This window comes from Melozone crissalis, unplaced genomic scaffold (genome assembly GCF_028551555.1).
Source record: "Melozone crissalis strain CALT ecotype California unplaced genomic scaffold, PUWL_Pcris_2 ptg000045l_1, whole genome shotgun sequence".
NCBI classification, from domain to species: domain Eukaryota; kingdom Metazoa; phylum Chordata; class Aves; order Passeriformes; family Passerellidae; genus Melozone; species Melozone crissalis.
This window is the reverse complement of record NW_026535823.1, coordinates 31,697,459-31,713,472: the sequence shown is the minus strand read 5'-3', so window position 1 is coordinate 31,713,472 and position 16,014 is coordinate 31,697,459. Positions and strand designations below refer to the sequence as shown.

General features: G+C 42.9%; 1 protein-coding gene across 1 annotated transcript in view; it reads right to left on the bottom strand.

Annotated features, from left to right (window-relative positions):
* Positions 1 to 8,504, bottom strand: part of LEPR (leptin receptor) — a 31,242-nt gene extending 22,738 nt beyond the window's left edge. Inside the window, exons 1-4 of the mRNA XM_054286288.1 lie at positions 8,430 to 8,504; positions 5,079 to 5,137; positions 2,722 to 3,015; positions 1,581 to 1,698 (exon numbers count right to left, since the gene is read on the bottom strand). Coding sequence (XP_054142263.1) covers positions 1,581 to 1,698; positions 2,722 to 3,015; positions 5,079 to 5,118 — 452 coding nt within the window. The 5' untranslated portion in view covers positions 5,119 to 5,137; positions 8,430 to 8,504. The remainder of the gene's footprint in view (positions 1 to 1,580; positions 1,699 to 2,721; positions 3,016 to 5,078; positions 5,138 to 8,429) is intronic.
* Between the last annotated feature and the right edge of the window lie 7,510 nt (positions 8,505 to 16,014).

The window sequence follows — 16,014 nt, the reverse complement described above, 5'->3', positions numbered from 1 at the left end:
CTTTTCTGTTCTTTTCAAACAACCTTTTCAAAGCCCCATCCTCTCCCTCACTTGAGCCTCTCACAGGGCACTGCCATGGGCAGAACAGAACATTCCCATTCCTGCTATTTCCAAGCAGGAAAACTGTGGATGTGGTAAAAAAGAGGAGACTTCTCTAATGCTGGGGAAAAAAAAAGAAAAAAAAGAGAAAAAGCTGTGAGAGACCCAAGCTTTCCCGTTGTACATTCTCCTGTATCATTATTTTTGTGCAGTGCCCTGCATGTGAGAATCCTGGCTGGATCTCCAGACTCCCAGGGAGAAACACATGCCAGGAATGCATATTTTTAAAACTGGGAATGTTTTCAAGGTATTTTGGCTCAGGAATAAAATGCTAAGGTATCAGAGAGCCAACAGGGAAAGCTGTCACCTTCCCAAAGGCTGAAATGCTTGTGCTTGCTGCTCCCCCAGAACACGGGGACCCTAAAAGGAAAATATTAATATGGAATGTGGGGAGGGAAGCGAGTTCTCCAAGGTTTTGCTTTGCTTCTCATCTTTGCAGCAAAGAGGAATCAAACAGAGACCCTGCTGAGCCCACAGGGCCTGCTCTCCTAAACTGCATGGAGCTCACTGAATTCCCTTCCTGACACAAGGAGCCTCCCCAGCCCAGCTGGGGCTGCAGGCTGGTGGCATCCCAAAACAATTCAATACAGAGATTTCTGCTCTGGGACCACTGGCAAAGCTTCTCCTGTGCAGCTGAGCCTGGATGGAGCAGAGCAAAGGCAGAGCTGCTTCCCCCACAAGCACCCATGGAATGGAATTGCAGGAGTCACAGTCATGAGGAGCACTGGAAATGGGAACCCACCTCACCAAAATAGGATTTAAATATTGTGTCAGCTCAACAACCATATTTATTCCTAAATAATGCATTTAGGTTCTGCTCTGACTACAGGGGTGATTTGTGCCAAATGAGATCTGGCTGCTCAGGATGTCCTCCTCTATAAATTCAGCTAATTCAACTACTTCAGTTTATCCTGTTCCATCAGGAAATGAAGTCTCTGTGTGCCTCTTCAAACCTATCAACAACCCAGAAACACCAGGGTGGTTTCATGGTATCAAACAGATCTTTTTGTAACCAATGTGCACCAGAGCTGCCCATCCCACAGGCAGGAGGATTCCATCTCTCAGCATTCCAGGGAATATTCACCACAGTGCCAATGAGATGAGAGCAGCATTTGCCACTGGATCACATGTAAAGTACCACAGTTACTTCAAGAGAGACAATATTATAGTAAAAAAAATAAAAAGCAGAATCAAGACTTTAAAATTAAGAAATACTAACAACACAGATACCTTAAGAAGTCAATGCTGATGTCATTAAGATTTTAAGAAACATGGGAAGGACAGAGAAGGGGGATTTTCCATTCCCAACATTTTTCATTCAAATAACCACAAACTTTCCATCTTATCCAGGATTACTTTTAGACAGGACAAAGTAAAATCTGCAGAGCTAAAGCTCCCACCATGCTGGAAGCTGGAATGTTGATGTTTTAGGAAATGCTTTCAGTTTTCCAGAGGGGTTTAACAGTAAATCCTGTACTTACCCAGAGTATAAAAGATTCACCTTCAGGTCATCCCTCAGGTCCAGCTTCAAAAGCTGCAGGTTACAAACCAACAGGTCCAGCCTGCCCCTAATCCAACATTCCATGTTCCAGCTCCAGTCTGGACAAAAGAAAGGGATCACACATTTCTGAGCTGCATTAAAACAAAATAAAATACCTGGATGGAAGTCACTCACAAAGAGAGGACAAGGAACAGATATTCCTGAAAGAGAGGCTGCACCACAGATGGGAAAATATTTATGAATAATTTGATTTGGGCACCTTAAACGCTTCCAAGGCTCACAATCCACGTGGTTCTGCACTGTCATGATTAAAGAAGGAATATTTTTTACCTGGATTCAGGGACAAGGCTGCAGGGTGAAGGAAAATGAAGCTGATGGTGGTTGCTGTGTCCTGGGAAGTGGCACAGCCCCAGCTGGGGATTTGTGGAATGAAATTCTGCCCACTGAGGTCAAGGAGATTCCTGGCAGCAGGATGCCAGCTCTGTGTTCCTCAGAGACAGGAGCAGGAAAAAATCCTTGGGAAAAAAATCCCAATCCATGTACAGACATTTACTGCACATTCATTATTGAAAGCCTCATAATTCATCTAGAAATGATGCCATTTGCTCTCCATCTCCCCTGCCTGCTGATGGAGTTTAAAGCCCACATCCATCAAAAATATTTAAAATATTCCTCACAGTGTCTAAACTCCTTTGAAGATCTGGGTTTATGTCCTGTTATGCAGTGCTCCATATTTTATTCACAATTCCCCTGGAAAGAAAGCCAACTTTTTTTTTTTTTCCTTTCTGAAACTGTGCTGTACAATTCCTCCATCTCCCACTACATTCTGAGGAAGGATTTTATCCCCCTGAGGAAGGATTTTACCTGTCTGAGAAAGGATTTTACCAGGGTGAGGAAGGATTTTACCACACTGAGAAAGTATTTTACCCCCTTGAGTAAGGATTTTACCCCCCTGAGGAAGGATTTTGCCACCCTGAGTAAGGATTTTATCACACTGTGTTGCCTGCCCAGGATAAAAGTGAATCCCCATTAATCCAACCCACCCTCTCCTCCCAAACAACAAAAAACCCTAAATATTTTTGGAATAATTAACTCCTTATTCCCTTGAGTGCTAAACCCACCTATTTTCTGAGGAGCAGAGAGATTTATTTCTGAAGGAATAAACTTCCTTGCCTGCATGCTTGCTCTGTACAAAGAACAATCAATGTTGCTGGCACTCCAAAGGCAACACAGAAAATTTTCTTCATTCATGAAATGCTTGATTTTGGGTGCTCCAAGTTCTCTCCCCAAACCAGACCAGCTCCCAGCTGAGAAAGGGCTCAAAAAGGTCTCATTCAGCAGCACACAGGGCAGTGTGAAATTCCTGGCAGGAACTGGATGGACCATGCAATGGGCAGCTGCCATCTGGAGGAAGTCTGCAGATATAAAGGGGAAAGTATTGGAAATAAAAGGAAAAGTTCATCTTTTTGAACAAGTAAAAGGGAGTGGTTGATGTGATACAGAAATGGGTAAAAATCAGGTTGTTTCCGGGGGTTGTTCCCTGAGGTAAAGAAAAAATTAATAAAATTAATAGATAAAATAAAATTAATAAAAATATCCCTTCTAGGTAAAGACAAAATCACTAAAAACATCCTCTCTGAATGGTGTCACAGAGTCCAGATTTTACCCCACCCTCACTGCACCTAAACTTCTGTTTTCTCAATCTCTTGAAAAAGGCAAGGCCAAGATTGCAGGTGAAGCATCTCTTTGGGATAAATTGGCTTTTATCAACCAAAACTGCAGTGAATCCTAAGCTGGGTGTGAGTCTCATCTCCCCATGCAGTGCTGGAACAGATCCCTCCAGCTCTTTTAAAGCAGCTCCATTTCAATACAAATATAATCCTGTTGTAAATATGAAACACAGCCCCACTGTAACTGTGAAATAAAAAAGGACAATATTACTGTGGGTGCAACTGCACAACCCCAGGGCACTATCTGGGAAGTGAGAGGCTGGAAAATGATTATTTTTTTTTTCCCATAAGACTTAAAATAAAACCACTCTGAGCACATTTGTGGATGTCATAGCTTGAATTGTGCTCACAATGGCTGAGAGAGGGATGAGCAGGGAAAACACTGTAAAACACTCTGAATTTAAAGATTAAAGCTCTGCTTACAGCAAGGCACAGGGGCAGGGGTGCACTTTGTGTTCTGCTCAGGAAGGGCAGAAATTTGAAGCAGTTCATTAAATAGAAATTAATGGATGCTCTATGCCGAAATAAGAAATGCCAGAATATCTCTGGCACTGTTTGATTAATAGAAGTTCAGAATTCTCTAGCACAGAGCACGAGTTAAATAATACTAAAATATTAAATGAGAGCTCAAAAAAAGGCTGTTAAAGCCAGGAGATGCAGAGTGTTATTCTGCAGAGGGTTTTGCTTATCCCTGCACACAGATTTTGTGCTGCCAGGCTCCTGCAGGGCTCTGCTGCTCCCTGCTCTCCCACCAAACAGAGTTTGTGCCTCTGTAAATCCCAGCTTCATTAGCCTCTAGCAGGAGGAGTGCAGCAAACAAACTCTCAGGCCATAATCCATGATTACAAAAGGACAAAAAAGTGACACAGAGCAGGACAGAGCAGCAGCACTGTCCCCAGCTCTTCTCTTTTTCTAAGGAACGTCCCCCTCGTGTGTCACAGATCATCTCAAGGGATTAATTAGATCTTATAAAGTCACAAATGTGCTCAGCCCCTTTCTCCAGAAACAGAAAGAATGAGGTTAAAATGACCCAGAGGAAGGCCTGGCCTGCAGTTCTGTCCCCAGAGCAGCAGGGCCATCAGATGGTGACAAACTGCCCTGAAATGCCAGGAAATCTCCCTGGAGCATCCAGGTTTTGCAGTTAAAGCTCCTCAATATGTTCACATCACAAAAGGTACTTAAAAGAATTTCAGCAATGCAGTATTTGATACCGAGTGGATAAAAGTACCTAGAGAGCAAGGTAAAAAGCTGTTTATGTATATAAAAGGTACCTAAATCTAATGATTTATTCATCTTTTTGATTCATGTTTTGTAAAGATGACACAAATTTTCCAAATAACTCCACTGGATTACAGGGTCTGCTTTCTCCCTAAGCACCACCATCAAAACCCTTTAAATAGTCCTTATTTTAATTTAAAAAAAACTAAAAAGGAAGGCAAATACCAGCTGTCCTTGCAGAGCAGATGCCAATATTGTCAGAGGCATTTCCCAGTTTATTAATGCAGCATTTGGAGTGAGCTGAGCTCCCTTTGGCAGCCCTGTGGTAACCAAGGGGGCAGGAGTGGCAGCAGAGGAGCTCTCCTTGCACTTCAGGGCAACAAAACAAACTCCCCAGAAGCTTTTATCCCATCAAATCTGTTAGGGCATTTATTTGGATGTGTCCTGACTCCACATGTATTTTTTAACAATGTCCCCTGATCCGAAAAGTCACCCCAGTCTGGATTTTGGGATATTTTTTAGTGGCTTACCCATCAGCACAAACATGGTTGGGATGATTTGCCAACACATCTTGTTTTGTAGAGCTGACCTGAAAAACACACAGAAAATTAATGAAGGACTTATAATTATCAGTCTATAATTTGATTTTGGTGTATTTCAGTTCATTTGGTGCTCACTGCTTTGTAAGAAGAATCATGGAAAACCACAATGGTTTGGAAAGGAACTTAAAAATCATCTCATTCCAACACTCTGGGATGGGGAGAGACACTCCTCTCTACACCAGGAAAGGAATAACAGGCCAGAAAAGGAGGAAAAAATCAGAATTTTCCAAGTGCAGCAGACACAGAAGCACTCACCCATTCCAACAGTGAAGACTTCACTAAACCTTACAGCAAATTTCATTATTGTTCCTTCACTTCAGATACTTTGTTCTTTTTTAATTTTCATCCAATAGTTACATAAATTCTGCTAAAATCAAAATATATTTTCATAGTTACAGCTCCGCAGAGGAGAGTTTGGCTGCTCTTGCAGTCAGGAGCTGAGTGCTGAGTAAAACCCACAGCTCAAGTCAGGCAGCAAACGCCAGGGTGAGAAATTCCAGTCAGGGAATCCCTCCAAAGGGTTCCATTCCTGGAATATTTCTGAGGACAGCTTCCTTGAGAACGTCCCTGGAGCCAAGGGAGGCAGTGCCAAGGTTATGTAATGCACTTTTGGGGCCTGGAAAATAGATTTATTCCTGTATTCCATATCTACCTGCAGCACAGGCAGCTGCCCAGGGATGTCACAATTCCCAGTCCCTGTCCCCTCCCTCAAACCCAGTGGAGCTGAACTTCCCCAGCACCGTGCTCTGCACGATCAGCCATCCCCATCCACTTCCCTCCCCATCCACTGGGCTTTTCCAGCTCCATTTTCAGCTGTTAAAGAGGGAATCTCAGACCTTCCCAATTTCAGGGGGCAATTTGGCTCTCAGCACAGCTGGTAGGTGCCCACCTCACCTGCTCCTTTTTCCATTAGTTTATTTCTAAAGAGTTTATTTATAGAGAGCCATGAGGGCCAGGGGAATTATGGAGCCATCAGGTCATTTCACAAAGATGCAGACAGGAATTATTTCCAAATAACTGAAATTAGTTGGATTTTCCCTAATTTCAGAAGCAAAAAGTACCTTTTAAAAGAGTTTATTTGACACAAATGTACATTTTTCACACTATTAGAGAAACAGCCCATGTTCCTCTTTTCCATGTGCAACAAAAATCCCTGTCCATCCTTCATGCACTTCCCAGCAGGAAACTGGCAGAGATCACTTCCAAGACAACTGGACATCCATTTCCAAAATTTACAAAGTTATCCATAGGCCCTGGATGTTAAGAGTTTCCCCCATGAAATAGCCATTTACACTGAGAAGAAAATAAACACAGAGCCCCAGAACATCATACAGAAGGAAAATCATGATTTCTATGTAGTTTAGTGAAGATAAAGTTTTTTTTAATTTCCTGATGGAAGGGGGGAAAATTAAGGGATAATTTGTCCCTGGAAAGGGTGGTCAGGATGGGAAGGGGCTGCCCAGGGAGGTTTGGAGTCCCCATCCCTGGAGGCGTCCAAGGAACTCAGGGCTGGGGACAAGGCTGGACTTGATGGTCTTGGAGGGCTTTTCCAGCCTGAGTGATTTTGGGATTCTGACATAAAAATGGCCAGACAAAGCAATCAGAGATTAAAAAATATTCTGATGTCAGCACTGATTTCATACTTGGAGCAGAAGGCAAAGGCACTTTTCAGGCCAGCCTGGGATCTCCTGTCACATCGACCTAGGCTGGCTTTACAGAGGTGTTTTCCCAACAACATTCCTGACCAAACCCAGGCCTCAACATGACCAAAAAGCCCTGGAAGCTGCATGGCCACAGAACCAGCCCCTTCTCTGTTCAAAGTTCAGCCTTCCTCGTGTAAACTTTGGGCAAAAAAGATAAATCCCAAATGCCAGGGCAGGATAAATGCACTGCTGGAGCAGACAGGATTCCCCAAAACCTTTTCCAGTGAGAACAGTGAACTTGCCAGAATTCCTCACTCCACTGTAAGAAAGAGTACAAGTTTTACAGGAACATTTACAGGGAACAGGGAGTTAAATAAAGAGAATTATTACAACTTGTAAGCTCTGTCCTGGAGAGAACAAAGGAACACAGCCAGGACAAATTGGTTTATTTGAGGCTGGGGAAGTGTCCATACAAAGGGAAGGAATTTGGGTCCTTTTGAATAAATATATCTTAAATTATTCTGGAACCACTGACTTTGCTGCTGCTGGGTACAATAAATTTTCTGATTTCTTATGTAAATACTATATTCCTCTCCATATCAACCACAGAACAGCTCAACACCAAGAGCTGGGATTAAAACCAAAACACAACAGATATGACAGGTAAGGAGGAGAGCAATGAAATAAGATCATTTTTATTTACAGGACAGGTGAGAAGTCCTAGAATTCCGTGGCTTATCAGCATGGGAAACAGGTTCAGCACAGCCTGAAATGAGCAGGACCCACAAACACCTGCACTGGGCATGGAAACCCATATAAACCATCCCTGATTTTTGCAAGCACTGCACTACAGCTGGTTTAAATATTAAAAATCTCTAGAAAGCATAAAAATGTTTTAGCAACAATGTCTATGCACAGCATCTTCTGCCCTGTTCATTAAGGTGCCAAGGGCTTTCCAGTCCTGTCGGTCTGAGCATGGAATTCCATTTGCCATTGAGTACATTAAAAACCATTCTTAAAAAAGAGTTCTGAGAAAGTGGTGCAGACAGAATAGAAATGAGTAGGACTCACACAGAATGATTTTGCCAATATTAAAGCTTTAATAAAGGCAGCCCAAGCTGGGCAGAAGCACAGCTACAAATGCAACTCTAAACCTGCTGGTGGAGCCTCTCCCCCAAGAGGAGAGCAGCAAAACGTCCCGAACTCTTCAGAGTTTCTTCAGACCGTGGAATTTCTCTTGTTTGTAGTGAAACCGCTCCTCATTCATGCTGTGCATCTGTCCGTCCTTACGAGCAGAGCTTCTGGGATATTAGAGGTTATATCCCCTAACAGGCACCCTTGGAAGTTAATGGCTCTCAGTGTATTCATTGTAAAATACATTTATAAATGCTGTACCACTCATTAACTTTCCGAAGTTCTCTTCTATCCCAGCTCCCGCAGCATCGGGGACTCACAGCCCACATTCACCCAGACTTATTTTTGTTTTGTTTCTGACACTGAATCTCGGGGAATAGAAGGAGGGAAAGGGCTGAAACCGCCTGGACCTGCGAGCGGGATGTGCCCAGGGGGATGGTTCAGGAAATTAGAGGGGGAGAAAAAGCGGATAAAGAAGGAGGTAAAAAGTAAATTCACCAACCTGCTTCTCCTTGCTCTCGGGGCTCCGACTGGCGGCTGAAGCGACGCTGCCACGGCGCTGCTCCGACGGCGAGCCCGGGACGGGCGCTTCCCTCAGCCCGGCTCCCTTCAGCTCCGGCCCCTTAGCCCGGCTCCCCTCAGCTTCCCCCGACTCCCTTCAGCCCCGATCCCTCTGTTCCCAGCCCGGTCCTCCTCAGCTTCCCCCGGTTCCCCTCAGCCCCGACCCTTCCGCCGCCCCGCCCCGGCCCAGCGCCCCGCCCGCCCCGGCCCCTCACACGGGATAGCCGGGAAGGAGCTGGGGAGAGTCTGGAGCCCCAGGAGAGGCTGAGGGAGCTGGGAAGGGGCTGCAGAATCCCTGAGGAGCTGGGCAGGGGCTGCAGAATCCCTGAGGAGCTGAGCAGGGGCTGCAGAATCCCTGAGGAGCTGGGCAGGGGCTGCAGAATCCCTGAGGGAGCTGGGCAGGGGCTGCAGAATCCCTGAGGGAGCTGGGCAGGGGCTGCAGAATCCCTGAGGGAGTTGGGCAGGGGCTGCAGAATCCCTGAGGAGCTGGGCAGGGGCTGCAGAATCCCTGAGGGAGCTGGGCAGGGGCTGCAGAATCCCTGAGGAGCCGGGCAGGGGCTGCAGAATCCCTGAGGAGCTGGGCAGGGGCTGCAGAATCCCTGAGGAGCTGGGCAGGGGCTCAGCCTGGAGCAAAGGAGGCTCAGGGGCCCTTGTGGCTCTGCACAGCTCCTGACAGGAGGGGACAGCCGGGGGGGTCGGGCTGTGCTCCCATGTTGGATCAGAATCTCCTCTTTGGTGTAAAACCGATGCTGAGCAGGAGCAGGAAGGATAACAAGGCAGCAGGAAATAAAATTCCTACAGACACAGCAGGAGGGAGAACGTTGGAAGAGTTAAATCCCATCTCGTTCCACCCTTGCCACTTTCCACGAGAGCGGGTTGCCCAAGGCTCATCCAACCTGGCCTGGCACGTCTTAATGATGTTAATTAATTCAAATATCTCAAGACCTGGTTGTGCTGTAATGCACATATCCATTATTTGCTGGCTCTAATTTAAGAGCAGTTGATATAAATTACCTTTAAGTAAGTCCACAAGTAATGGACTAAATCAAATTTTTGACCCTTTTGCACTTCAGCGTTTGAGGAGTTGACAGATGTAAAGCAATACCACGTATTTCACAGGAGCTTGCAATTAAAAAAACAACACCCAAAAATTATTTCAAGGAATTTCAAGCAAGGACTGAGTACTGCTAGGAAAGATGGACCTTTAATTTTGCTTGTGCTCATCCTTTTGTAAAAGGCAGCAATAATTTAGAAACCAGTGAACTAGAGACTGGAAAGTCCCAGCCAGGCCCAGCTGAGGCTTTTATACAATGGTTTTTCTTCTCAGCAATATTTTAAAAGAAATGTAAACCCACTATCTCTGCTTCATGAGCTATAAAGACAAATATTTTTGTTTCCCTTTTGCAAGCTCTTCTCAAGTAACCGACTGGAACTATCTTTTGGGTGGTGTAAACACTTCTCCCATGAGCAAACCCACTGATTGGCTTTAATTTATTTATTGACGTTCTGTAATTCACAACCCATTTCCTCAAAGCAGCATCAGCCAATTTCGCTCCTTATTAAAATAACCCTCTCTAAATTGATAAATTCTATTTTTAAAATATTTCCTGATTCTAGCATGGCAGTTTGGGAAATGTGACTCAATACAACTCATGTCTGAGGTTAGGAAGCCACTGAAGCTTTCACATCCCAGACTTTCTCAGCATCAGCAAAAGCTGTCAAAAGCTGCCACTAGAAAATCCTTTTATTTAGAATATCTTGAGACAAACATTTGACAGAGTTTTCTTTCACTTCCCCATGTGCCACTGCTGTTCTGCCAGCCAGGGAAAAAAAACCCTACAAAGCCTCCGCTAATGCAAATATATTTATTTTTAAGGGTTTTTTTCCCCCTGTAACACCTAAACCAAAACTTCCTTGAGCTTAATCCTCTTGAGGAAGACAGGAGAGAGGTAATTCCTCCTGTCAGAGGTCTCTGACGTGTGTTACATTGTGCTTTCACCCTGATCATCCTTTGTGTAAACTTCAATTCCAGTTTATTCTGTCTCTCTTTACAGAGCAGCTTTCCTGGAGAGCTCTGGGGCTGAGCCCTGACAGGGTTTGGGAACCAGGTGAGATCAGGGAACAGGGACAGGACAAGGCTCAGGTTGAGCCAGCAGGAATTTCCCTGTGGAAAGGAGATTTGTTTAGATAAATATTGGTTTTAGAGGTTGTGAGATTTAGAGGAGAAACTATTTGGTTATAGTTCAAGAGTAGTTATAAGTTTTTTTTGTTATAAGGTAATATATCATTTCTTTAAACTAATATATAGTTGTTATAGAAATTATTTTGGTTTCTTCATTTATTATTTTTATTTACTTCCATTGTATTTTTGATATTTATATTTAATAAAATATTTTAATATTATTTTAATAAATATATTACTTCAATCTTATTTTAATGAAATAAAAATATTACATATTATACATATATAAATATATTTTTGTATATAAAGACATATACTTGTAAATATGTTTTTATAATTTTTAATGTTTAATTATTAAATATTATTTATATATAGATATCCATTTTATATATAAATACATATATGTGTATATACATTTTTACAATTCTTTGTTTTTATAACTTAAAAATTTTTAGTTATTTTACATAATTATATATTATATATTATATATTATACATTATGTATTATGTATTATATATTATATATTATATATTATATATTATATATTATAATTTTTATCATTTTATTTCTATTGTTTTTATTTATTTAAGGTATATTTTTATTTATAACTATAGAAATAGAAGTTTATGATTTTATTGTTGAATGTTTGTGTATTGTGTTTTTAGATGAGGTCAGGCCTTGCCAGGGGCTGCCCAGGGACTTTGGAGTGCCCATCCCTGGGGGTGTCCCAGGAATTCCCGGGGGTGGCACTCAGAGCTCTGGGCTGGGGACAAGGTGGGGATCAGGTCCTGCTGGCCTTGGAGGGCTTTTCCAACTTCAGTGATTCTAGAATTCTACTACTTGATTTTTATTTTTTTATTATTAAAAATTAATATTTTATTATTATTTGACATCTTGCTGCTCAAATGTTTTCATCCCCGTTGTGTTTCTCTTCATGTCTGAATTAGCTCAGCGAGTTTCCATTTTGTCAGTGCCATTTTGCCTCCAGGATTTTCAGTTTCTCTGTGCTTTATTCAGCAGGATATGGAAATCCAGGATGTTCTCCAGCCTCAGCACAGCATCCCCTCTGCTCAGGGCCTCCTCTGTTTGTGGAACCAGAACAACTTCTGGAGAGGTTTTTATTATAAATATAAACAAGGAAATGGTTTTTTTTTCTCTCAGCCTCCACGTTTCACCTCAGATTTTCTCCCTCAAAGCATTATAGAAATACCAAGGGGCCAGAAGCCTTTCAATGAGTTTCATGTTGAAAAACAACAAAATACCATAAAATACCAAGCCCCAAGTGGTTTTGCAAAGCACATGAGAAGATTTCAGTGACCTGTGTGCATGTTTTGAATCTAAGTGTGAGCAAGAAACACAGAACTGTTCTCCAACAGAACAAAACTTTAGCCTTGAGGGTTTATTTATTTTAAAAATGTGACATTAAAGCAATTCCTTCCACCAATTATGCTGGATACAGTCACAGAGCCTCTGTGTGGCAGATCATAATAATTCCCTGATCTCTTACAAATAAAAATCCCTGCTCAGCTCTCCTGAGTCAACCTCCTGCCTGGTTTTCCATCCACATCCACTCTCTGAGGAGCAACAGAGATGCCAGGCTGGCTTTGGGTTGGGAGGGACCTTAAATCCCATCCCATGGCAGGGACACCTCCCACTGTCCCAGGGTGTCCAGCCTGGCCTGGGACACTGCAGGGATTGCCAGCTTCCCTGGGAATGCTGTTCCAGGGCCTGCCCCCCTCACAGCCAGGAATTCCTTCCCAATATCCAATCCAAACCTACTTTCCTTTTGAGAAAAATGCATATTTTATGATTGGCTTTTCACAAATATTCAAATGAATATTATATGTGTTGTGTTAGAAAGTCATGCTGTATTAATTTTTTTAAGCAATGTGTTTAATATAGTTGTAGGTTATAACAAATGTTAAAATAGAAACTATGCAATGTAGGTTACTTTTTTAAGAGAGCAGCCACAGGACACTGAAATCTTTCAGAGAAAGAGAATTTATTGCTCCATTATTGAGTTCTTCCCACTTTGCTCAGGCCTGAAGAGCTGTCAGGATTCAGAGGAAGAAGCTGACACTGCCCAGACAGAATCCTGTGTTTGAATGGAATTTATGCATCATGTATGAGGGGTATGAATATGCAACAGGCTGTTGTTTTTAAGGGTTAATCCTCTGTTAACTGTGTCCTTTTTCAGGCTTATTTTGCCCAGAAAAAGGTGCCCAGACTGTCCTTAAGTCTTTGGTTCTATTGTCTCATATTGTCCTAATCCAAATTGTCCAAATTATTATTACTGTAATTGTATTACTATTTTTATAGCCATTTTATTACTATTAAACTTTAAAATTTTTAAAAACAAGTGATTGGCGTTTTTCACACTTTCAAGGTGAAGCCATTCCCTCTTTTCCTGTCCCTCCATCCCTTGTCCAAACTCTTCATCTTTTAGGCAAAGAACACCAGGAGTTTGCACCACAGCAAGCACAGGGAAGTTTCCAAAATGAAAAATACCAGCACAGAAGAACCCATATATTCACAAGATATGACTCTTCATTTATGCATATCTGTAATTACTTTGTAATCAAAGCAGGGTTTGAGAGGCAGAACTGACACTGGGCCAGGAGGGGCAGAGCCACAGCAGCTGCTCATGGAGAGGGAAGAAGGGAAAAAGGGAGGAAAACCAAGTGGCACCAAACTCACCCAAGGGGAGTTCAGCTGAACCTGTGGAACAGCTGATGAACAGACAATATTTCATAATATATTCTTTATTTTTCAGTAGTTAAGCTCTGTTAGGAATAAGCATTTGAGGGAGGCAGAAGGGAATGATCTACAGCAGATTTCCATCCCTTTTTAAGCCTTCACATGGCTGCACAAGAGGTCCCAGGTAATTAGTGCTGTCACCATTAGCGCAGCTTATTTCCCAAGAGCCACGGTGTCATTTGGCAAAGAGAGGATCCTGAGTGCATTGAAGGGGGAAATTGCAGCAAAATATACAAGTTTGGCCAAAAAAAAAGTGGTCCTTGAAGCAGCAGGCTGTGCAGTTTGACTTTCATTTTGACAGGCTGGATGTGTTTGATATGTCTATTTAATGGGCTTTTAAATAAAACCTCTGTTACTATAGTAACATTTACATCAGAGGTTGTGCTCATGCTGCCTCTGAGGTACAGAAAACCGATCTGCTCCGCTCACCTTTGTGCTTCACACCGATATTTTACATGGCAAAGCTGTTTTCTAATAAATAATTTCCTTTTTTCGGAGTGTTTTCCTTCTCAGCTTGGAAATGAGGATACATTTGAGCTGGTTGGCTTTGCAGTGACTAAGCCCTGTGAGTGGGAACAGCACTGCTGGTGCCAGGGAGAACAAGGATTGCATGAAAAGGGAACTGCAGCCTGGGGAAATCCATGCTGCATCCCTGGAGGGGCCCAAGGCCAGGCTGGACTTTTGGAGCAACCTGGGGTAGTGGGAGGTTCCCTGCCATGGGAATGGGATGGGCTTTAAGGGCCTGTCCCAGCCAAACCCTTCCAGGACCCTACAATTCCATCAAACAGGACAAATTTTGCTTTTCTTCTCCTCCATGAGGTTTCCATGGTCCAACTCTGCTTTCACTGAACAGCATCAGAATATTTACACAGCAAAGCACGACCCTCTTTGGGTGAGGAAATCAAAGCACCCAGGGCTCCCAATTCCCCTAAAAAGACTTTTCAGTCATGCATGTCCTTAACAGGAATTAGCAGCTGGAAAATAAAAAGGAAAAGGGAAGAGTGAAGGACACCTCTCAAACAGCTTGACTTGATTTTTCTTCTGTTTTTCCTTCTATTTTTCTTCCTGATGAGCACCATTTGAAATCAGCTTTTAGTGCACACGTGCATGGACGGGGCTGTGGAAGAGCCCAAACACTGCTGGCCATGTAACGCCAGCTTGGCTGATGCCACAGCCATGAAAAGCCAGGACTGACTTTGATTCCAAAGCGTTGTTTGGTCTGTTATCCCCAGAGCCCCTGCCAGGCTGACACACTCAGCTCCATCTCAGCGAGGGGAAAGCAAACACCACGACTTTCTCCCTCAGGGGGTGGCGCTGGGATCTATTTCCAGCAGCACTTCAGAAAAGCTGGCACCAATCTGGGTTCTCAAGTGGGAGCTCACACAGAGACCAGGAATTCACAGCACAGAGCTGGCATAGACAGAAAGCTGCAGAAAAGTGGAAGGTATTTTGAATAAATGCCTTCATTAAAAAAAAAATAAATCTAGGCTTTTTATCAATTTAAGCATTTCTAAATCTGTCAAAAATTCAGTTTGTGATAGTCACAGGCTCAGCAAAAATAACAAATGGGTGGTTTAGTCCAAATTGAGGCCACTTTTGTGGTTTTGGCTATGGAGAGAGGATTTTACTTAAATGTTTATATCTCAGTGATGAGTTTCATCCAACATGAAATAGAAACCCCATCTACTCATGCCCACAATAAATGAATCATGGAAGGGTTGGAAGGGGATTTGAAGTTTTTTTTTAAATGCCAACACTTTTTCATTGGAGCTGGAGAAGTTTGAAAATGGGTACAAGGATCCTCCCCCACCCTGTCCCACCATCCCAAAAGAGAAAAAAGTATTCCTAAATAAGAGACAACCTCACACTTATTTCATCCCCAAAGGGAAAGAAAACATTGCTAAATAAGAGACAACCTCACACATCCTTCATCCCAAAAGGGAAAAAAACATTCCTAAATTAGAGATAATCTCACACATCTTTCATGGCTCTTTTTTGCTGCATTATTCTCAAAAATCAGATAATTTCACCTAAACATCAAGGGAAGTGCTGGAATAGTGTCCAGTTTTTAGTTCCTACTAAGCACAGGTTTGGGCACTAATTTTTGGATAAATCCTTGGAAGATTTGGGTTTCAGTTTCCAAAATCTGGCAGCATTTCATCCCTGTTTAGCTGGAGTGTGGAATGGCTGGATCCATCTGCTGAGATGTTGATTTTCTGCTTATTTTCTAAATAATAATAGGTGAGAAGGAATTGTATGAGGGGAAAAAAATACAGGGATATTGAATGTGTGGTGGGAAAACGGGAAAAACTGGGCTAGGAAGGGAAGATATGGGAAGAGGCAAGAACAAGAAGCAGATGGATCCTTCTGTGGTGGGAATGATGTGTCCAGATAGTGCTGGCACAGAGGAGTGTGAGTGAAGGGATGATCCTGCAATTGTGACAGCAGGGAAAGGGTCAGGGACACAGAGTCCCACCAAAAAGGGGTGAAATCTCTGTGAGAGGCACTGGGAGGCTGTGCCCTCAGATTTATGGGATGGTGGGAACGCTTGGATGCTGGATTCTGTAGTTGTTCTCTTTTTATTGGG